The sequence below is a fragment of the Macrobrachium rosenbergii genome, chromosome 6, assembly GCF_040412425.1.
Source record: "Macrobrachium rosenbergii isolate ZJJX-2024 chromosome 6, ASM4041242v1, whole genome shotgun sequence".
Classification (NCBI taxonomy): domain Eukaryota; kingdom Metazoa; phylum Arthropoda; class Malacostraca; order Decapoda; family Palaemonidae; genus Macrobrachium; species Macrobrachium rosenbergii.
In genome coordinates, this window is record NC_089746.1 from 20,066,701 (window position 1) to 20,091,746 (window position 25,046).

Genomic DNA, 25,046 nt, shown 5'->3' on the forward strand with positions numbered 1-25,046 from the left:
CGCTTATAAACAAAACAACAGCGTGATCCGTGAACTCCCAGCATCCCTCAAGGCGCGTGATTTAAAACCTTTCGCAAACTAGGCCTATAATTATTTTTCCGCGAATATTTAAAAAACCATTTTTAGTCGACGTACCATACGTCCACTTGGCACCCAACAGACAATTTTAGTTGACGTATGGTACGTCCAGTAGGCGTTTAAGGGTTAAACTGCTCGTGAGAACCAAGAGATAAGAAAGGGATTCAAAATATTTACCCGCCTAAATAATATCACCATGTATAATCGCCACATACATGTGAATTTCAGCTGACATAACCTAGTTAGTATGATCATTTGAACACTGTAACACTAGAGGAGCTAAATGAAACATAACAATTACAAACAAAAATAATCAACTTTACTCACAAATTTCTTGGTGTAACTTGCACTCAGGGGAACTGAGACTTCTGTTACATATCTCTTGGCACTCAAGTCCCAAATGAAAACCTGGCGCCCATGATCTGAAGAAGCAAAAAATGGGCCCTCCATGTTTGATGACTGAGTTTTGATTCGCCAGTTGTCACTGTCTGGACCTATGGAATGGAAATGAGGTTATGAATTAAGTGAATTTTAAACCATTGTATTTATTTCCTTCAAAAAATATATGAACCTTGTGCTGAGACACTACTTAAGTGGGAGGTGACGTGTGACTCTTTAGTATTTTTGTCCAATTACAGACCAACACAACTGTAACTAAGTACCAGCAACATCATAGGACACAACATATCTGCAGGGTCGCTCATGTCCTGGATGTCAGTCATTAAAAGCAGTAAAAAAGTAGTAAAATATTTTGTACCCCATGAGAAAGCATGAAGTTGTATTAACTTGTCTTAAACACAATGTTGTTACAAGAATAGAATGGTTACCAAGTGTCCAATATGTGCAACTCAAAAAGGAGGAGAGGAATGGAGGGTGCTGACATACATGGTTAGATCCACTTTCAAACTAGTTCTAGCGTGATCAAAACAAGCCACAAAATTGTGGTTAGAAACCAACAAGAAGGTACCATAAAAGGTTATTCCTATTTTCTACTTTAGATTTAAGAATATTGATAAACAAGAAAATTTTCACTGACTTAAAGTCACCTGGGAAAAGATAACGTTCTGACCCTTTATAAGCTCAGTAAATGACACACATCATAGGAGGGATACTGCTTATCCTGTGCCCCACTTCTTTGTTTTCTTTGACAATTCATCCATTCACTTTGGAACTCTTCCTGCCTCGCTGTCCAATTTCCCTGCTTTTTGCTACAAAATTTCATGGCTGCTAATTTTTTGACAGCAAGTTATAGAGAAATTTATTCCATTAGATAAGTCTGACTGAAGATAAAGAAGTACCATATATGAAACACGAACCTCCACCCCTTACCTTCAAATTCAATTTTATCCTATGGCCATACAATGAGAAAATGGCCCTTGCTCTTTTTAAATAAACATTTCAGTGTGCATAACCATACCCTTAGCATGATATGGACACGACTGTTTTGATACTTTACCAACAGATTCATGCACATTAAGGAATCAAATAGGCTATCATGTTCCCTGGTATCTGTCTCAGGATGCAGATTTCATAACAGTACCATCCAATGGAAAATGCACTTGGATATCATGTTACCTAAGCTTTAAATTGGATGAAAATAAACTACAATCAGCAAACAGAGAAGAGATCATCACCCAACTAGGCATAGTTCTTGTTATGGGTGTTTAGTTAATGGTCATTCTTACTAAAGGTAGCCTTGCATGTTGCACACTGCAAAATAATAAAATACAAATCTATTTTTACTCAGATTCAAAAATAAATAAGAGGGACATGTAAAGCTTTGAATCCCATGATGGGAGAAAAATTCACAAAAAACTTGTCTAAACAGGGTAAAAATTGTAAGAATTTCAGGAAATATCATGAAAAAGTACCCCAACATACACTTCAGACATTGCACAATTGAAGGTACAACTATACAACTTATGTAACTTTCAATCTAGAAAGTATTTTGGCAGTGACTGAAATTTGCAACCACCCCATCATCAACAACTTTAAAGTTGGGATGGAGAAGTAAAAATAAGCTTCATCCACCTTAACCTTGATCAAGTTTAGTATGCAGATATAAAATAACAATTTATAATTATTATCAATGCTGGAAATTCAACAAATTCATTTTATCTAATGATAACTAACCCACAAAACAGAGGTGATATCCTATAGCAAATCAAGAGAGTGGAGTTGCCAGCATGTAGCTGGCTCGTTCACTAGTTGTCAAGACTAAGAAAAGTTTCAATTCTGAAATAGATTTAACCTGAAAAGATCAGAAAAGAGACAGGTAACAATAAGTACCTTTGACATCATTGGCACTTTCATTTCCATTTTTGGACTCTTGAGAAACTGGAGGATGGTCATTTTCTTGAGTATCCGAAGAAAAAGGACTGCCTTTGCCTTGAAACCATTTTATACAATAAATATCTGAATTGTGACCTTGAAACTGCATCAGAACATTACCATCTGCAATAAATAAATTAATTATTGCTAAGGTTTATTATAATAATGACATCATAACTTTATTCACTGATGTATCCATGACACTTAACAACAGATACAAAATGCTTTTCATAATCAAAATTACTTTACCTTTAAGGTCAACAAGGTGTATCATTTTTCCCCCAGCTAGCAGGGCTTGACTCCGATCACTGGGATTAGTTTCAAGACAAGCCGCCTCAGTAACATTAGGAAACTTATGAACTTTAGCTACCTGATGTCTTGGCTGACATACTACCATGCGACTTTTCTCATCAACAGAGACAAGAACTGGCTCTTCTCCAACAATACCCCATGAAAGGCCTGTAACTAAGGAGCCCTGGAGAAAAGTAATAAATCCTTTTCAATATTACACAACTGACATGACTGCCAACATTATTAGGAGACAAAAGCATTAAAGTTGAAAATTTGCTCATTTTGAAAATAATTTAATGTGACCAGTGAGTCATACTTCAAGCCTTCTATAAGGCTTGCCCAAAAACTGTTCTTGAATGAGAACTATTACAAATGTAGCTACTGTACAAGGCAAAGTTAAAGATACTGTAAACCCAACTGCTCCATACAAGGGGACCATACAAGGAGGAAGCTGAGATCAGCACATTATCTAATATGAGTACTGTAAATAATTACAACATTAGTTTCATAAAAAGAAACAATTTAACACTTGCAATTCTTTGCTTATACTGTACAGTATTGGGATACAACACTTACAAAAAACATTATTTTATGCCTTTTTACAACAAATCAAAATGATTCTCCTCCTACTAGCATACAAAGTAATAAAAAACTTTCATTCTTTTAAGCCGTTTAATACTTTAAATCTATTAAGACGTAAATTGTACAAATAATTTGCGTTGCTCAGAGATAAAACACCATTCTATATTTGCAAAACAACCCATGAGGTATCCAGTTACTATTTGATAAAACTGCTATCTATCTATATAGAACCAAAAATTTGCATATAAAAGCCAACAATACCTGGTGTTCGCTGTGACGCCAAACGTTAGCACCTGATTCCATATTAATGAGTCTAACACTCCCCGAGTCACTACAACTGCCAACAGTCATCCCATATACAGCATGACTTGCGTCTGGGTAAATTGATACCAACTGAACCTTTTCTTGATATGGCACAAGCTGTAAAGACAATATAAATTCCAGAAGCTTAATAATAAAAGTAAATAAACTTTATTGCATGCACTCCTATATTATTTCTATCAGTAACACATTAATTTTACTGAATGCCCAAAGCATATCAAAAAAGCCCTCTCAGCAAGGGCAACCTGTATTTGAATATTTATTTTGACAGATAATTTGTCTCCTCCAGAACACAAAATATTTGGTAATTTTAGAAAAGTAAGCAAATAGTGTTTCTCCTTATGTACTCACAACAGACAGTTTCTCCCTAAGCTTGGTACAAAGTACATTACATTACTGTAAGGTCAAACAAGATACTCAACTATTGCGTGGACACAAGGTATTACCTTCACATGAACACATACATGCATACATATATGGCTTGCTTACAAATTACTGTATATGAGAGTAGCACACACCAAAGCAAGCACTTCGAAAGCAATGGAACATTCCATTACTTACTGATAAATATCATACTGAATTTTATAAGAGTAACAAAATTTACAAGTATACAAACCCTGAGTATCTTAGGTAACGAAACATCCTGAAGCAGCTGATATACTACAATATTCTTGAATGATGCAGTCACCAAAATTGCATCTTCTTCTCGACTGTCAACAGCTCCACTCAAAAACCAGTTAGGAGAAGGGGGAAATAGTATGTTCCCAAACTGTTGAAAAAACGAGACATTTGCATTTTAGTAACAGCCCTAACCTGCAGTGCCATTAGGTGGTACTATAATTTACAATTGCAAAAGCAGCAAGTCCAAATTAATACTGAAAACATTGAACTAAATTAAAAGCCATATAATCAAACAGCCATCCTATACTCCTTTTTATAGCAAAGATGTAGCTAGGCTTTTGCTAAACACCCATTTCTTCTAAGATTATCCAAAAGTTGGCAACAATTTCTCTACATTAATCAAAACAAAACATGTTTTCATTATTTGCAGAAAACATCACAGAAAATTACAGATATATATAAAAACATAGGTTGTTTTCATTCCTTGCAGAAAAATCATAGAAAATTATATACTGCTATACAAATACAGCATAAAATCAAAACAATGATGATGGATGGTGCATGGCAAATCCACCTGACCTCACAAGGAATATATGTTGTTTAAAATCTGTAGCTTATCCCGAGGCTAACTTTACGTTTATACGTCAACACTTACCAACAATCTCTATTTCACTTAATAACTATAAGTTTCAAATTTCTACAGTACTACCATATGCATGTCTAAATAATCCACAGTAATATGTTTGGTTCCAGCTTTCATATGCGAGGTCAACAACAGCTGGCTCAATCACTGTCTGCAACCTGAAATTTATTGCCTATAATTTTTAACTGTTGATCTATTGTCTTTGGCCTAAATTTTGGTTGCAAAGCTCAAGCAAATGCTAATATTTAGGCTAGCCTAAACTTACCAGGTGAAATCATGGATTAAGCCAAGATTCACCCAACAATTCTTGGAAAATTCACTCATATTAGCTCCAGCAACCATCACTCAGCCTAGCTAGTAACCCAACCTAAGACTATAGTAACATGGCACCACAACATACAGGAACTTTACCCCTAATAACTTCTAGTCTAGTGACTCATTTATTTTTTACCATTTTTTTGTTTTCCCTACCCTAACAACCCACATCTAATAATTATTAGCAAACCACAGTGAGAGATCAACATTTCATAGTGGGAAAATAATTAGGATGACAACAGAAATAGTGAAATATCAAAATTATTCATCTGAAAAAATATTGTTCATGTTTGCAATCCCTACAATGGCAAAAGAAAAAAGAAAAAAGCAAAGAAAGTGCTATTAGTTATTAGAGATACATTCTACACTAATCTAACCTAACCTACGAAACAAGGGGCCAGTTGCGAACAACTGACAGGTTTCACCAACGAAGACCTAACCTTTCCTACAATGCTGTGTCCTGACCTAACCAGACCTTACCTTCCTAATCTGAATTGAGGCAGCGTGTCCTGACCTGGCCAGACAGGGTTTCCCTTCCCTTGACCCCCTCTAAATAATACTAAACATCGGAAAGTCACTCTGCAAACTATCCCGACAGCATCCTCCCTCACTGGGAGGCTTCACCCTCAACTGGATTCCCTTAATCTTGCCTATAAATAATGCCTAATTACATGGATACACCCTGACCTAACCTAAGGCAGAGTGACCTACATTGCTGGGAGCGGAGGTTTTGCCCCTGAATCCCTTTCCATATCATACTAATTGCTTGCCTGGAGTTTTTGAGGACAGTATTTTGTCCTTAGAAAGTTTCAGTAATAATTATTGAATACTGTATGGTTCTTCTAAGGTGACAAACCAAGTGTCTACAACAAGCTCACCCTCCATGTTCCATGAATCGTAGTTGTTAAAAACTGTGGTCTACCAGCAGACTAAGTTATTATCAAGTGAAGCTTCTTAATACCTTAATAAAAAAAAAGCTACAGTCATCCTCAATCGATCCTTACCACTGTTAGATTTTGTTATGGCTTAAAATTAATATTTCATACCTTAGCCTTTAACAAGGACAATAGAGCCACAGTTTTCAGCAACCAAACTTTGTGAAAATGACCTGGTAATAGTAATTATAGTAAAAACCACAGGTCTTTGCAGCTGGGACTCCGCCCAATACCTACATCACGACCATACCTTGAAGCTGAATGGTCAGCTATGGTTTCGCAGTGTTGTTAATCTGTGGTTCTTTTCATCTTCATTAACCTAGCAATGGTTGTTTTAACAGGCTTAAATAAGTTCTGCTGACTATCAAAAGGAAACGTAATATTATCCCGAAATAAAATCATAATACATATCTCTAGAAATGGTAAAAAAAAAAAAAAAAAGGACAATGTGAATGACTCAAGGAATGTTCCGCAATGCTGCATGTTGGTTTTTTTATAAATCAGGTTCACCTACTCACGGCGGTGACTCAAGGAATGTCTGCGTTCAAATAGGTACACTTGAATTACAGGATAATGATAATTAGCCTACTGTCAGATACTGTCAAATGTGTTCACCATTCTAAATATAAACACAGAGACTGTCTCTAAAGAGCTATGCAGACTGGTTATTTCAAATTGATTTCAGAAAATTTTACTACACTTTGGTAGTCATAAAATTGATTTCATTGCAATTGTTTACAAATTTAGTGGACTGACAAGCAGTAACTGCACTCTAAAAAACCAGAATAGGCTTATGTTTAGCTCAAAAGTTATAGTATGATAGGCTATACAAGTCATACAGGATATAATTTGCTGAGAATTTTCTTATGGACATTTTCATCTTTCAAAATAACAGGATCATAATAAACGATGTAGACCTATAATGTCTACTCATAAAAAACTAGTGTTGAGAATGATCTGCTTACTATTGTTAATTGAAATTTAGTCATTTGTTTAAATTAAAAGTAATCAAGATCTTTATGAATACAGTCTACGCTAGAATATTCTCCTAACAACAGAGAGAGAGAGAGAGAGAGAGAGAGATTTACAACACTTGTCTATCCTTTTGTCCAAAGGGTAATCTAAAAGAAAGCCCTGATGATCAAATGAATTACTGGTTCCTAGCAGTCTGGTTTGGGTCATTTCATACATGTCTTTTTCAGCTAACATCTATTTTTTTCTTATTTTCTTATATTTCTTATGATGCCTTCCTACCATAGCCTTCATTTTCATACAAATGCTATAGCAGCCTTATATTTAATTATTACAATACTATAATTTGTTATCCCTTTTGGAAATATTTTCTATATAATTCATTGAGAGCAGTTTGATAGTTGTGTGTAAGGCAATGAGACAACCTTATGATTGGTCTGTGTGCTATCAACTATATGCTCACAAGTTTTACTTTTTTTCTCTGTGGTATAAGTGGTGCTACAATTAATTTCGCCATCAACGCATGTGCACAAGAATGTATATAAGGACGTGCTTAAGAAAACGCAATCAACCTATAACATAGGCTCATGATTGTTAGAGACGGGGATTGCTACAGATTAACAAGCTATCAGTCCACCCAGCTGTAGATGACCAATAGCATCTGCTAGGGCTAAGAAAACTTAATGATAATTAGAGTATTCATACTTTTGGTGTGGCACCTACATAATTAACACTAATTTCCTTTTATACTGCAAAATCATTTTCGCATGTGAATAACTAACTCTCAAAGTAGGAATGTAAGGACTATGAACACAGTTATGACAATGAACATGTGTCATATGCTTGAGTTACTTAATGGTGACCCAAACTTCGCAGGGAGAGAAAGAAAGACGGCAGCTTGTAATTGGAAAATATAAGTTTCAGTAGAATAATATTGTAGGTTATTTGGACTGCCAATGGGGGGAAAAATTCCCTTGTAATACCCTTTTCTTTCATGTGTTCTGTCGTGATAATAAAAAAATTATTGCAATCTGAACATCTGGATAAAATATGACTCAGAACAGATTTTAGTTGAGATAGTCGTATTTTACCAAACACACCAACATGCTGAAATTAGAGCTATCAAGATGACTTACTTATTTTATTTATATAGTGAAAATTTTACGATAAATATCTTACCAAAATAAAGACAAAGATTCATTTTAGTTATTGTACCACCAATATTTCCTCTTTTCTTACTTGTAATAACGGCTCTCTCTCTCTCTCTCTCTCTCTCTCTCTCTCTCTCTCTCTCTGTGAAAATTTTACAAAGATTCATTCTAGTTATTGTACCACCAATATTTCCTCTTTTCTTACTTTAACAACACTCTCTCGCTCTCTCTCTCTCTCTCTCTCTCTCTCTCTCTCTCTCTCTCTCTCTCTCTCTCTCTCAAAATTTTACAATAAATATCTTACCAAAATAAAGACAAAGATTCATTTTAGTTATTGTACCACCAATATTTCCTCTTTTCTTACTTGTAATAACGGCACTCTCTCTCTCTCTCTCTCTCTCTCTCTCTCTCTCTCTCTCTCTCTCTCTCTCTCTCTCTCTCTCAATTTTAAATAAATATCTTACCAAAATAAAGACAAAGATTCATTTTAGTTATTGTCACCAATATTTCCTCTTTCCTTACTTGTAATAACGGCACTCTCTCTCTCTCTCTCTCTCTCTCTCTCTCTCTCTCTCTCTCTCTCTCTCTCTCTCTCTCTCTCTCTCTCTGCCATCTCATGCAACGACAATGTAAACAGTAAAAGTAGGGCGGCAGAATCGATAACAATAAGCAGTGAGTAGGAGATAACTGGCAAGGCAACACTGAGTCATTAGGAAGCATAACAGATCTAAAGCAAAGTCAATCATCTCTCTCTCTAATGCACGAAGATTTTTCTTTTCAAGATAATCATAACTACTAGGTTTATTTCCCTTTTATTATCCCTGTTGCCTTAACGATTAAAGCCTGGCTTATTAATTATTGGAGACACTCTCTAATGCACAAAGTTTTTTTTATTTATTCAAGATACTAATATCAATCAAATTTCTTTTAATTTCATTATCCTGGTTGCCTTAACGATTAGTGCTAATCTTATTAAATGCTGGAGAAATAAATAAACACATGGTAAAAAAAATGAAATTTTTTGAACATGTAATTATAGGATTGATTTTATCTAGTGTCAGCGGATTTTCAGATTAGCCAGTCAGTTTCATCTTTTCAAAAACTGTTTTTGAGAAAAACTTTAAGCTTTAAAGTATGAGGCCAGCAGGAAAAGTGAAGACTTATTATAAAATGACAATAAAATACTTACGATTGGCTGCTTTGGTTTGTAATTCCTCTTCCTGACCTAATCAAACAGTATTTCATTATAAGTGCATCTCTCTCTCTCTCTCTCTCTCTCTCTCTCTCTCTCTCTCTCTCTCTCTCTCTCTCTCTCTCTCTCTCTCGTTCAATTATAAAATTTTTATTACAGCTTATTTACAATATATCTCTGTGAATAAAAGCTTCTTAGCAATGTTAATTAATTACCCAAGTTTAAACTCCTGAATGAAATATATGCGATTATACATGAATTTATGATATCATATCACGCACAGACACACAGACGCACACAGACACACACATACACGCACAAACACACCCACACACACACAATATATATATATATATATATATATATATATATATATATATATATATATATATATAATTTATTTGTTGGATATATAATGTATGACGTTCGTGTTAAAATTGCGTGGAAAGGTGGTTCGTAACATCATATATCCTAGTGTGCAATACAACTTGTTATGAAAAATTATTTGAGGTGAATACCAAGTAGGTACAAATGGGTCTGACTTCCAAGTGTAAGCAAGAGGTTTTTATCAATTTTTGTGATCGAAACGCTGTGTGCTGGCAACTCAGAGCATCTTAGATGGGAGTTCAAATCCTGATCGAGAGCTGAAGTTTGATATTAGGTACAAAAGAGCGGGTCACATTAAGGTATGATAGCTAATGGACAAGATAATGTTAGATGAAAGAGTGAGTATATACAATGGTTAGACTTGAACAGTTTTTACTGTAGGTATTTTGGTCAGTGTAGAGAATCTGCGGCTCTTCGTTGGGAGTGTCGGTAGAGCTGTGGACTAGCACTCGCTAGGCCCGAGTTCGATCTCCGGCCGGCTGATGAAGAGTTAGAGAATTTATTTCTGGTGATAGAAATTCATTTCTCGCTATAATGTGGATCGGATTCCACAATAAGCTGTAGGTCCCGTTGCTAAGTAACCAATTGGTTCTTAGCCACGAAAAATAAGTCTAATCCTTCGGGCCAGCCCTAGGAGAACTGTTAATCAGCTCAGTGGTCTGGTAAAACTAAGGTATACTTAGAGATTCTGCTCAAAGAGTTCATGATTCAAAAATCTTTGGAGAAAGAGGAGGGGGAGGGGGGAGGGATGACCACATAGACTAAAAGAAGTATCAGAACAGAAATTTAATGTGATATGAATATTGGGGTGTTGTACTGCTGATGAGGCCCTTGTATAGATATTTGAATTAGCGGAGGTTGCAGACATTCAACCGTATATGGTATTCATCCATGAGCCAATAGCTGGAGGATGAATGAAGATGACAGAAAACTGCCTAATTATACTTGAAACCACGCCCACACATAAAGCCTTCCCACACGCAGACCTATTGTTAACCGATAAAAAAGCTCTTCTCTCTCTCTCTCTCTCTCTCTCTCTCTCTCTCTCTCTCTCTCTCTCTCTCTCTCTCTCTCAACAATAACCAGTGTATCTCAGTTCCTGGCCAAGCTGCCGTGTTGCCATAAGCGTTGTAACAGCACAAGATATCATCACGAATCAATTCCCATCAGTGTCAGGTATACATTCCTGGAGTCACATAAACGGCTTGAATGGCAAATATCTGTCTTTGAAATCTCTCAAAATGCATCGCTTTATCAGCCACCAGGTGGCAGACAGTGAATTTGTCATAAACTGAGCCCCAGTGAATTTTTGGTGAATAGGTTTCAGGTTCGTGGCTGATTAGACTGTCAGGAATATTTTGCTTAAATCTATTTTACTTTCATTCAATTTCTATTGATATCTGTTTTGTGATTGTACGTCACTTTCCATCTTTTTTAATTATGCAATTCTCAAGATTAAGTATTTTTAGTAACATTTTAATGTTCATTATCTTTACTGAAGAAAACAACCAGACTTCCTCTGCGTCTTACGTCAGTAGCATCATTGCAAAAAGGCCCACGCGGAAGCTGATACACGCCATGGTGTTATTCATCACTGATTATGACCTCATTCCTCTTCAGCAGAAAATGGGATTGTACTGACTGACTACCCGCTGGTGACCTACATTCATGACAGTTTATTGATTTGTTTTCTTTCCACTCACATTTCAAACAGACTCAATCTAGTCTCGGCATGAAATTTTTAAAAATTATGCATATAATATCACATTCTGGAACGTACTTAATTTAGTTTAGCTGGGAAATTTTATAGGAAATGTATACGTTAAACGAGTACTGTACATTCAACCCTATGCATATACATTAATATGGGAAAGAAAATTATTTGCAATAAGAAAATGATGTATGGGCCTATGACCTGCAATTGCCTCAAAATATAAGAATTTGACGAGTAGGCCTGTGCCTTGTAATTGCCCAAAAATATAAGAATTTAATGTATAGGCCTAATCTCACAATGATATTAACATTTAACATGCACGATTATGATGAATTAATTCCCTAATATTGGGTCTGGCTGCATATGTCTACGATTAGTTTCAAGTAATGTGGTCTATGTGGAATTGCTTATGTAGGCCAATACCAATTTAAAAAAAAAAAGCAAGATGCTTGTGTATTTAGGGCTGTGCATGATCAAGAACAAAAATAAAGATGCACAGACAGAATGATCAGAGATCTTCATAAGGATAATATTATATAATCAAATATATCTTGTATTGGAGATATCAACTGCAACTTCACAACTATGGGAACTCAAATCTGTGTTATCATGCACAGAGCTCAATGTCACCAAATGGAGTCAAATCCGTACTGGTAATCATTTGGACTGTTAACTACTGTACTTGTGACGTCATTCCCTTTCGAGAGCTAGCTCATCAGTGTTGTGTAGTGGGCAGGGCTTAGCTGCAAAGAGCCCTGGCTTTTACTATAGCGACCAAACAAAGATGTTCCACAAGACTAAAATTGGTGATAGCTACATATGCTATAATGGAATGGAATGGAATACGAGTTGAGGCCAAAGGCCAAGCACTGGGACCTAAGAGGTCAATCAGCGCTGGAAATGAAATTGAGAGTAGGCAGGTTTGAAGTGTAACATGAAGAAAACCTCGCAGTTGCACTAGGATATGCAATAATTGTTAGGAGAGGGTGGATAGCAAGATGGAAGAAAGATTGTATGAATGGTGGTACAGCAACAGGAATGAATGAGGTTACAACTAGGGGCCGAAGGGATGCTTCAAAGAACCTTTAATAATTTCTACAGAGCACCCTGTGAGGTGCACTGACAACAATACTTCCCCCCTCTATGGGTTATGTGCTATAATTTCCAATGGGTGCGAAAAACCTCTGTCAGTTTCAAAATAGGTCAAAAATACTTCAGGAACACAACAGATAATATTCATACTTTCTAAAGACACTATAAAGTCCTTATAAACCTGAGGTGAGCGAACGCTAAAGGTATGTTAAAGGGGAATTGCCCTGGTTATTCGCCATTCAACATTAAAAGCATTTGACTTATCATAAATTCACACCTTTAAATATTAAAAGTGTAATATATTAGTGCATTGGGTAGATCCAAGTAGTAGGCGATTTCCTTCTAACCTTAATTTTCTAAAGTTTTTGGTTGCTAATTATGAATTTACCTTCAATTTTTATTGCACAAATGTAATTAACCTGTAATTAACCCCTGAAGTCCATCCAAAATGGGGTCTCCATACGTGATCTTCACAAGACAGAGCACGGGTACGTCTGTTTCGAACGGTTCATATCCTGTCCGGCAAGTGCAATAACTTGTTAACGTATGGGTACTGCGGCCCCCCCCCAGGCCAGTACTAAACACAGCGAAGGGACATTCCATTTGGCCGACAACAAACAAATGCACTGCCAGTATCAGAAGCCCTAAAAGTGTAGAAAAAACCTGTTTCCAAGGTAAAAACAGGCGCGGAGGTAATATTTACAATTACCGTGCATTGAAATATTAATTTCACAGGCCCTATTATTACCCTTGCCACATGACAGGGTAAATAGCCTAGACTAGGGGCCACATCCTTTGTTGTTTTGTATATTCCAAGTGTTTTATCACAAAACAGCCTATGTCTACTGTATGGCCTGGCTTGTGAAAAAATAGTGTTGTGGGCATGTAGAAAAGGCCTGGGCATTTAGACAAGGCCTAAGAGGCTATTCATTAAGAATGACAACATTGCTTTCCAGTTTCTGAACATGGGTTCGGTAAATCCCCGTTTGTGTGCAAAATAGGCGCCGTGTTTAGTACCAGCTCCTTCATACGTAAAACATAAAACATATTTCACTAAATACCACAAACAGTCAAGCATAAAAAAAAAAAAAAAAAAAACAAAGGACGATAACTATTCCGATCGGAGACGGGTATGAACAAGGCGGCGGTAGTCGTATTCAGTTTTACCAAATATAAAATTGTGTGAAACTACATGACACAAAAGAATATAAAACACACTAATGCATCCTGTCTTGACATTTTGCAAAAGTGAAATTCAGGCGTTACCATCTCGGAGAGCTGGGAAAATGGACTTTCATTGGCCAACGTTTCCAAAAGAGTCAAGTCTCGCAGCAGGTGCTTAATCTTCGAGCTTTCACGATTTTTGAGGTAGGCATTCACGCATTCAGCGGGGTGGAATCAAAATTCATGCTGGTTCTCTCTCCCTTTCCTTTTCAGAAAATATCTCTCTCTCCTATTACCATTATATCGGGCTCTGATCATATGACGCTTGCCATTTACCGTAAATGAAGATCAAATTGTCTTCAACGTTATAACAACACGCGATCTCAAGCACATTCTTTAAAACAAATCAGTCAGAAAACCTTGAAAAGAGGGAAAAAAAAACTCGTTACGCATCCGTGAAAACTCATTGATTTCAATTTTTTTGTTTTGTTTTGTTTGGTGATACTTCTCAAGAATCACTTTAAGTAATAGCATTTTAATGGATGTCCTGTACGTCGGTTTAAGTTCATTGCCGCAGAAAGAATGCCTTAATTAGGATCTGAATGTACATTCAACGTATTTACAATAAGACCCCTCATGACCAAACATTCATGCGCGTGCACATTTAAGGTGCTAAATAATGAGCAAGAGAAAAGTTACCGCTGATTTATTCATTTGTTGTTTAAGATTAAGCCAGCCTTGTGCTGGCACGGGCTCTTGCTCCTGGAGCAGCTCGTAAGATTTATTCGGGGCACAGGCGGTTTATATAGCGGCGGACTGACGTCACGCCGAGGAATATAATGAGATTCAGGGTGACCTGAGGTCAATTACTCTTGACAATAATTACAATGAATAAACACAATCTGAGTTACAAAAATGGACAATGATCTAGCTAACGACATTCTGATACATGTGCAAAAGAAACATGCAATATTAGTTAGTAACAGGTATAAATTTACATAGGTCAGTTTGGTTGATTCAGTATGGCTGCTCCTTCTTGACCCGCTACTATGGGAGCGGTATAGAAAACGGGTTGCCATCATAGAAGACCCGCTTAGCGGGGACTATGGCTGCTCCTTCTTGACCCGCTACTATGGGAGCGGTATAGAAAACGGGTCGCCATCATAGACGACCCGCGTAGTGGGGACTTTACACACACACACATACCTACAATATAATATAAATATAATATATAATACATAACATATAATATATTATATAATATACATATAATATATAATATATAAATAATATATATATATAATATATATATATATATATATATATATATATATATATATATATTTATATATATATTATGGATTATATTATACACACACACATATATATATATATATATATATATATATATATATATATAATATATATAATATATATGTATATGTATATATATATATATTGATTTTTTATCACACCGTGATTTATATACAATCATGAAGCTACAAATGTTGTATAATAATTCCAATTCTCCCTACTTCGGGGCTATCCCTGATGGGGAATTATCACCGAAGGAGAATTTATGTGATAAATGATAAATGGATCGGTACAGCTGGGTCTCGGTGGTTCAGTGGTTTGACCGTCGACAGGAGTTGTTGGAAGGTATTGTGCTGAGGGATCGAGACCCGGCGGTAGCAATCCACTTATCACTTATAAATCCCCCTTCAGTGATAATTCCCCATCAGGGATATTCCCGAAGTAGCGTGAATTGGATATTAAACGTCATTTGTAGCTTCATGATATATATATATATATATATATATATATATATATATATATATATATATATATATATATATATATATATATATATATATATATGTATATATATAATATATATAATATGTATTGTATATGTATAACTGAATCACAAAAATATGGAAAGTGATGAATATATAAATAAAGGCAATGCCACGAAGGAAAGACAAACAATGGAGTACTGCAAGGCCTTTTGACTTGTAGTCCTTTACTTAGGAGACTGAAGAAATATAAAATAGGTTTACGAAGAAAGCTTGTATAAATGATAGATGGGGATTGCAAAGGAATAAATATGTACCGGGAATCCAACACAATTGAAGAATTAGCAGACCTACCAAAACAGGGTTAATAAAATCTCTTAAATATGAACCCTGCTCTGGTAGGTCTGCTAATTCTTCAATTTTGTTGGATTCCAGGTACATTTTCTTCCTTTGTAATCCCCATCTGTCATTTATATGAACTTTCTTTGTAAAATTATTTTTATATATCCTCAGTCTGCTAAGCAAAGGACTATAAGTCAAAAGGCCTTGCAGTACTCAATGTTTCTCTTTCCTTTGTGGCACTGTCTTTATATATATATATATATATATATATATATATATATATATATATATATATATATATATAATATATATATATATAATATATAATATATAATATATAATATATAATATATAATATATAATATATAATATATAATATATAATATATAATATATAATATAATATATAATATATAATATATAATATATATATATATATATATATATATATATATATATATATATATATATATATATATATATATATATATTTCATGCATTTAGAAAATCCGTCCCGCCAGTCCGTTAGCTAGGAAATTAAATTTACTGGCAGCTGGAGGAGACCTCACGAGGTGGGGGGGGGGACAAATGTAGATGCCCTAACCCCATATCATATGATTTTAGGGGACAGAAAGCCGTTAGGGAAGGACCAGTCAGGACCATAATCAGGCTGCTATGCTGACCCTTAGTTAGTCTTAACTATAAGACCTATTTCCCTTCGACCTTTGTTCTAGTTGTTATTGCTCCTTCCAGATCTACTGATGTCCTGTGCCCATTCCTAGAAATCGAATGGGATGCCTCGGTGACCTCTCTCTTTACAGTGGCCATGTGTTGGGACTTCTGCGACCGGAATTCGTCTTTTGCAAGCGAGCCCCATGCACAGATGCAGTAAGGTACGTCTTGAAGTTGCAAGTAACACCAGTGCTCTTTTCCTTCTCGTGAATTTCTCTCCATTTTCAGTATTTCCAACACTTCATTCTCCCTAACAAAGACCCTTTGTTTCCCACAGCCTAGCATGCACATTTGCCCTCATGACTTGTTCCAAGCTTAAATTAAGTTTGTCCTGTGATAATAATTAGAGCATTCCCACCACAGTGTTACCATGTGCTAATTAAATCTAATTGATAATTTCCTCCATTGTGAATAAGTAACTTCATGTGAGAGAAAATCAGAATACCTGAATGCTAACCTGGAATCCTTTTCCAGAATCCTGTTATCTGGCTCTTCAAGTTTTCTGCTCCTGCCCTTGTGAACCAAATGGCCTTAGATGTTTAACTACCATCTTGCTACATGCAAGACTCTTCTGACCACCAGCGGTCCAGGGGCACGTGATCAGGCCCCTGCCTGCGTTCACGTTGTGTTAAAACCTATTATTTATCAGCCAGTCTCAGCAGCAGCATTTGTAAATGGGCTATATATACAAGAGTAAATCTTTGTAAAATTAAGAAAAATATGTTATTGTTCATAGGTTGTGGAGAAGAAATGGACTGAAGACAAATCCTAAGCAGGGAGGAACAGGAAGGAGATTAAATTACCGGGAAATGAAAAACAACCCTATAATCTTATAATTATATCATCAGGGTTTGTCTCAAAGATATTCAAAGTCTGTAAAGTTGTTTTGTAAAATTGGCAACAGGGCAGATCTTTAAACACCACGCCAGAGGTCTCTTCGTGCAGCCTATGAAAGGTTGTTTAGTTTTAAGTACGGTAGGCGGCCGTCGGACTGTGAAGCCTCAGGTAACCATCGATGGGCGAGAGTGACCAGATGCTTCTCACCACTCCCGGCCTTGAGCAGCACGCGTCAGGGTCACGGTGAAGAACGTCTGGATAGCCTCCTATGAACAGCTGATGGGTCTACCCCTGTTACTTATCAAAATATTGTCAAGACAATTATTGAAAGTTATCAAGACGTAATCGCGATTGGCGACGAAAGCCCAGGCAGAATAAATAATTTTCCTTTTGTTATAGAGACCGGGGATCAACCACCCATAAGATCTAAGCCGTATAGAATTCGTTTGTTATCAGCGGGAAGTAGAGAACGCAATTAATAAATTAAGGGAACAAGGGACAATTAGAGAAAGTGAATTTCCTTGGGCCTCGCCGATCGTGATTAAGGTCAGAGATAGTAAATTCTTCACCACCTTGGATTTAAAATCAGGTTATCATTAAATACCTATAGACGAGAGTAGCAAAGAAAAGACAGCCTTTATAGCTAATGATCAATTGTTTGAAAATAATTACCTTCCTTTCGGAATAAAGAACGCTCCTGCCCATTTTTCACGTGTTATGATATCCGTATCAGCTTCGCACAGCGCGTTTGCATACTTAGATGCCATAATCATAATAGGGGCTGCAGTAGAACAACATACTGTACTGCAAGAAGAGCATTACTCCTAGAAGCTTTAAAGCGACATGGTATGAAAATTAACCTAACCAAATGTAAATTCTTTCATCAAGAAGTTGATTTTTTGGGGCACATCGTAACATCTGAAGGCCTTAAGCCTTGTGCAGATAAAGTAGCAGCAATTAAAGAATTTCCCCAACCGAAGAATGCAAAAGAATCAGCCAGTTTCCTCGGGTTCACAGGCTGCTATCGTAAATTCATAAAAGATTTTGGTAAAATAGCAAGACCACTAGATTCACTGAGGAAACAGTCAGATTTTCGCTTGGGACTGGAGGAAGAAATAGCTTTCCAAGAATTAAAGTTTTCACTCACTAGTAATGACTGTTAGCTTATCCAAAGTACGATCGACCATTTATAGCAACCACCGACACGAGCAGTATAGCTATTGGGGGAGTGATTTCTAGAGTTGACGATGCAGGAAATGAAAAACCAATTTGTTTTGCATCACGAGCATTAAAAGGGGCAGAGAAGAGTTACAGTACCTTCGATAGAGAGCCATTAGCGATTCTATGGATGCTGGAGAGACACCACTAATCTTTGCTGGGGCATTAAGTCAACCTAAACACAGATCATCGCCACTGAAAGATTTATTCAAGAAAGGGGATTTAACCACTCGCCAGGCTCGTTGCATCGAGCGGCTATTAGAGTTTGATATTGTGGTAACTGAACATATAGCAAGGAAAACAAAGTAGCTGATGCTCTCTCCAGGAGTGCCATAATGGGAATTACACCCCGAGCAGCAAGGAGAGAGGAACAACGACGAAAGAAACAGTTGCATGCTTCAGAGGCACCCGATGTAGAAAGCAGGAATAACTCGGTAACTCATGAGTTGGGGAGAGAGAGAGAAGGGGTGAGAGTCAAAACAGCTGTGCGAACGAGAGAGCGGATGCTCCAAGGTGGGGTCAGGAAGCGGATGTCCTGGGAGTGAAAGAGTGTGTGGAGTGTGGAAGAGGTGATGAGGGGTCAGAAGTCCGAACCCTCGATTGAACAAGTTAAGATTTATGTATAAGGGGCGCGAGTATCGAATTTCCCGATTTCCTAACAGTGCCCAAAGATATGTTCTTCCCTGAAGGAGATATCTTATTTTATAAATATGAGGAGAGACCTGACGGTATCCGATCTCGCGTCGTCCTTCCTCCCTCTTTGGTAGAGAAAGCCATCCACATAATACATGTAAGTCCCTATGTCCCTATGTAGGACATATAGGTATGAAAAGGTCCCTCAAGAGGACACGAGAATCCTTTTTTTTTGGGGGGGGGGTGGGCTAGAGATGCTGCCAATGGCGGAACTTGCACTGGCAAGCATGTCTGGGCATCATTAATAGTGCACCCAATGTGCATACAGACGAAGGTTACAAATGTTGTCATGTGCTGCTGTGAAAAGAAAACATCATAAGCGTGTCTATGTACTTGCCTCCCATGATCTTTTGTCTCAGTTTTTGTGGTTGATTTTATTCATGTCTATTTTATGTTATTTGTTCTTTTTATTCAATTTATGTGATTTGTACAAAATTATTTTGTCTTAGTGATTGATAGTAATCTGGTGTTTGCCTTGTTTTGAATACCTGCCGTTTTTACAATCCAATTCTAACAAAATTGTGTTAATGTGTGGAGCTAAAAATTATTATTCCATTGATCCTATATAATTTTCTCCTTTTTTTTTTTAAATCATAGCAATGTGATGCGTGGAATTCATAACACTGTAAATTGCTAACTGTAACTGCGCCATTTTACCCTGGCTTGCTAAGTTTTAGTTTTTGTTTCTGCATGAATTATTGATAACATATGTCGGGAGGTATGGTATTCAAATGACAGTGCACAAATAGCAGAGAAACTAACTGAGAAAAAAAAAAATAGTATTGCTAGTCCTGCGAGACGCAGAACTTTTAGGAGGGAGTGGTGAACTGATTCATATAGAAATTCATGTTTGAGACGTAACAGAAAATCTGCTAGTTGTCTGTACGTCTTTGTTCTGGTAGAACCGTTATATGACCGGGAATCAGGTCATGTGGGTATGTATGTATGTACGTATATGTATATGTATATATATATATATATATATATATATATATATATATATATATATATGTGTGTATATATATATATATATGTATGTGTATATATATGTGTATATATATGTATGTATATATATATATATATATATATATATATATATATATATATATATATATATATATTTGTATGTATTTGTATATTTTCTCTTATGCAATTCTTATTAAAGTTAATGGCATTATTTGCAGAGCCTATCTTTTTATTTAGACTTTAAATCTGTCTATACTACTACTACTCTTTCTCTTCAGGTAAGCTTCTCAGGAATAAAGAAAGGTTATTCACGTTTGCTCTCATTTACTTCTTATAGTCGACGGACAATTTCCTCGCCTATCGGCAGCATCTTCAAGGCTGTATTATTTTGTAATTTAATCCTGAAGACGCTGCCGATAGGCGAGGAAAGGGTTCTTTGACTATAAGAAGTAAATGGAAGCAAACGTGAATCATCTTTCTTTATTCCTGAGAAGTTTGCCTGAAGAGGAAAAAAGAGAAATCTATACAGATTCAAAGTCTAAATAAAAAGATATAGTCTTTGCAAATAATGCCATAAACTTCAATAGATATTTCATAAGAAAATGTATGCTTAAATAAAACATATATATATATATATATATATATATATATATATATATATATATATATATATATATATATATATATATATATATATATATATATATATATATATATGTGTGTGTGTGTGTGTGTGTGTGTGTGTACAATCAAACTGTGAAATCAGTCATTTCGTGAAATGACTGAAATTTCAGGCAGATAGCGACATGCACTTAGGGGACATTTGATCCCCCCAGGAGCTAGTATTAAACACGGCGAAACAGTGAGTCACTTACACTGTTTCGCCGGGTTTAGTACTAGTCCCTGGGGTCAAATGTATTTCGCCGTGTTTAGTACTAGCTCCTGGGCGGATCAAATGTCCCTAAGTGCATTTCGCTATCTGCCTGAAATTTCAGTCATTTCACGAAATGACTGATTTCACAGTTTGACTGTAACATATATATATATAATCTGCTAGGTTACATATCACTTCCCCATATCGTGGCTGACATTTTTTTCTCCTTTTTGTTTCGCCTTTATTAAGTCCATAACTTTGTGGTGTTAATGTCGTTTGCTAACAGAGTCTTATGTTCTAATTTTAAGAACTGCGTCATTGAAAAAATACGGATTTTTCATCTACCATAAAGTTTACGTGAGGAATAGCTGTTGTCTGCCTCTTTTTAAGGCTATGTGATTCCCTACGCTAAATAAAAAATCTTAGCTTATGAAGTTTCCAAAGAACAGTAAATATTGCCAGTAATCAAGTTCTAGCGTACTTCATATCACGTTTCTAGCTTTGAGAATACTTTTGAAAACAGTATTCAAATTATTAGGCTATACAGTTACTCGGCATGTTTAAAAACTACTCATACTGGAATCAAAAGTAGACTCACGTTCTTTTTTCTCCTTGATGTCTAGTAACCTAACAAATATGAAGAGATAAGCTAAACTACGATACTGAAGGCCAGATAAGATCATTTTAACATTTAAGGTCAATCAAAATCTTGATTCGTATAAAGACGAGGATGGTGTTTCGAAAAAAATCTACATCATAGAACAAACACAACAATAAGGAATTTAGTAATGTCTCTCATAGCAACTATGCCGCAAAATTGTTTGAGTTCAAAAATGAAATCGTCCTCCGAAGTAAATACGCTGAATCAAGCTGATGTATATTTTGATTTAACGTAATGGTAGTTTATACCAAAGTTAAAAACTTTTGATATAGCAAGTTCTCGGGTGAAATTAAAATCAAAACTGAGGCAAAAAGAGATCCTATTTCCTTACTCTGATCAAAACCACGCACATGAACTGCTCATTAAGATAAGCAAGACTAGCTCGAGTAAAAAAATAAAAAAGATTAACCGCATAACCCACACATTTCTTCGCTGACCAAGGCCATTAAGGGGCAAACTGATCAAAAAGCTGGTTCAGCTATAGCTTGCAAGTTTCCTCGAATACAACTCCAAACAAACATCGATCCATGCTCACACCATCATGTCATTCACAACTGATTCAGCTAGTTTCTCATTAATTAAATTGATTATCAGTAAATGCTTCGGAGCAATTAACGACTGTATATTGGAAAGAAAGAGGTGTTTCCCGCATTATTTCATGAGAGATAGGAAGGAGAGAAGTTATGGCTATAAAGTTGGCTTGCATGTAACGTTGAGTGTATAATGTTGACATAAAACCTGTAACTTGAAATATAAATTTTGCCGTTATCCTCACCACAATCCTAGATTGGCGTCTCCATTATTACAATTGTTTACAATGTGCTTATACTTTATTCTTAGAGGGAAAAAAAAGTAAAAAAAAAAAAACACGGAACATCATTTGTAATAATGAAGGGAACATAATGCCGATTTGCAAACAAGGGAAAGAAAAATGAAAGCAAATAATGGGAAATTCGAATGGACAACCTACATTTCAAAGCAAATACTGGGACATGGATGGAAAAAAATGGTGAAATGAAAATGAATGAATACATAAAGTTAAGAATTTTGGCCACCTGAGTAAAGCTAGCTTCCAGTGAAAAGAATTACAACATATAACAAAGGGAAGAACAAATATATAATACAAAATAAAGATAAATTAAACATTTTATACAGAAAACTGAGGTGACTGTGTATGACGCTTTAAATTTTAAGCAGTTATACAATCACTTACGCATAAGCATCATCAATTAACGCTGCAAAGTTGAATACTGCCCAGTAATGAGAATGTAAGCAAAAGGTCCTGGGGGGCTCCAGGCATCCATACAGGGACAATATTTAAACATTATTAGAATAAACGATCGTGGGCGCGTGACATTACTGCCACCATTGCCCACAAAGGGAAACTTGCGAACAGAACAATACGAGGCTTCCTGACAGCATCAAGTGATACGAGTTTCAAGTGCTGAGAAAAAAGTGTGTGTGTGTGTGTGTGTGTGTGTGTGTGTGTGTGTGCGCATCTATTCTGTATGGATAATAGATAATTGCGTATTACCACATGGATAACAGTAATTTAATAGTACATTAAAGTACAGAAATAAGGTCAGCATTACTCACGTCCTCTGTCTCAAAATACCATTCTTCTTGGTTTAGTAGTTTCAGTTTGTCACTGAGTCTGAACGCCAAACAGGTGTGAGATCCTATATCACAGTCGACGCTTTTCGTTGAACCGGAGAATACTTCGTCCTCCATTTTGCTTAGACGAATGGCTCCATCAGGCGAACAACAGGTGGGAGTTGGGACGTTGTGTTCTGCCTCGGAGTAGTACCGAGTATGACCGTGGCCACCGGTGAGACTGGGTTTTGGCCTGGGAATCTAATTTTTAGGCTTGTTGCTTACGTCAGGTCTTGGACGGCCATTACTGCAGTTGCCGAAGTTTTGCGAATAAAAATAGAATTGTATCGAGTGAATTCTACTCAACGTCACTAGGTCCATATGCAGGTTATAAACAAACATTCTTTTTTTAAGTGATTGTTTATTTTACAGTCTCTGTTTATTAAATGTAGATTTCTTGAGCTGTTCTCTCTCACTCCTTTCTAGGTCGGCACTACCGTCTCTCTCTCTCTCTCTCTCTCTCTCTCTCTCTCTCTCTCTCTCTCTCTCTCTCTCTCTCTCTCTCTCTCTCTCCCCTTATAATTCGTTGTTATGATAATTCATCATGTCCGTTGTCGCATGGATTTTTTTTATGATTTTTTTGTTTTTTGTTTTCAGTTCTTTCGGTTGAACTGGTGAGTATGTTTTTTTATTTTTCTAGAGAACTGAAAGCCAAACCAATGGCACGACTTACAGTCTCAAATGCAAGAAAAGTTTTGTTGACTTCAAAAGGAATCCTCACGATCTGACAGGAGTCCATCTTAAATTAACCAAAGAGTATAGAGAAGTAAAGAGAGGACACTTGTGCCTCCCCTTTGTAACTGCTTCATTGGAGTTGGAAGATGTCAACAACATGACAGGGACACAGTTCTGTGCTGCAGTTAATTGCTTGTCATAATTCAAGAAAGAAAAGGCCTGAGTCATCATTTTTTCGATTCCCCAAAGACAAGGAAAGGCGAGTATATGTTTTCAGTTATATTTTATCAAAACTAAGTTCACACTAACGAAATTATGAGATATAATGATGGTTATTCTCTCGTTGTTCCTTTGACCAAAGAGTATAATGTATTCCAAACTCTCTGCTCTGGTTGTTTCATTCACCAATTCACCATGTTTTGTCTAAACACAACAATGGTTACTGAGTGATGTTGTAGCGAATCAGGCATTCTCTTACTGCTCAAGCTATTTCATATAGCAGTGTTTGTTTGTTTAATTGGATCTCACCGGAAACTCTCGGTCACAATCGCTTAGATTTCTTCTTTCTCGATTCTTCTTTGGGTGGTCTTCTTTTTGATTCTTTCTTGTCTCTTCTTTAGTTGTCTTCTTTCTTACATTGTTACACTATTCTTCTACTCCTGTTGTCACACAAACTTTTCTGTAAAAATTGAGCACTGGTGGTGTAGTGTGGTATGAGGAGAACTGTGCTAAGTGAGAGTTTAAATTATTTAATTATTTTATATCTAATTAATTAATTAATTAATTTGGTTGATATGACATCCTTTCACAA

The 25,046-nt window shown here is 36.2% G+C and overlaps 1 protein-coding gene across 4 annotated transcripts in view; it reads right to left on the bottom strand.

Annotated features, from left to right (window-relative positions):
- Positions 1 to 23,757, bottom strand: part of LOC136839274 (gem-associated protein 5-like) — a 76,324-nt gene extending 52,567 nt beyond the window's left edge. Inside the window, exons 1-6 of one of the 4 annotated variants that reach the window (XM_067105073.1) lie at positions 23,504 to 23,757; positions 4,220 to 4,372; positions 3,544 to 3,702; positions 2,659 to 2,884; positions 2,368 to 2,532; positions 406 to 572 (exon numbers count right to left, since the gene is read on the bottom strand). In XM_067105073.1, the coding sequence (XP_066961174.1) occupies positions 406 to 572; positions 2,368 to 2,532; positions 2,659 to 2,884; positions 3,544 to 3,702; positions 4,220 to 4,372; positions 23,504 to 23,638 (1,005 nt within the window). In that variant the 5' untranslated portion in view covers positions 23,639 to 23,757. Of the gene's footprint in view, positions 1 to 405; positions 573 to 2,367; positions 2,533 to 2,658; positions 2,885 to 3,543; positions 3,703 to 4,219; positions 4,373 to 13,891; positions 14,239 to 23,503 lie in introns of those variants that run through there. The other 3 variants (XM_067105074.1, XM_067105075.1, XM_067105076.1) reach the window with 3 other exon arrangements.
- Positions 23,758 to 25,046: the final 1,289 nt, after the last annotated feature.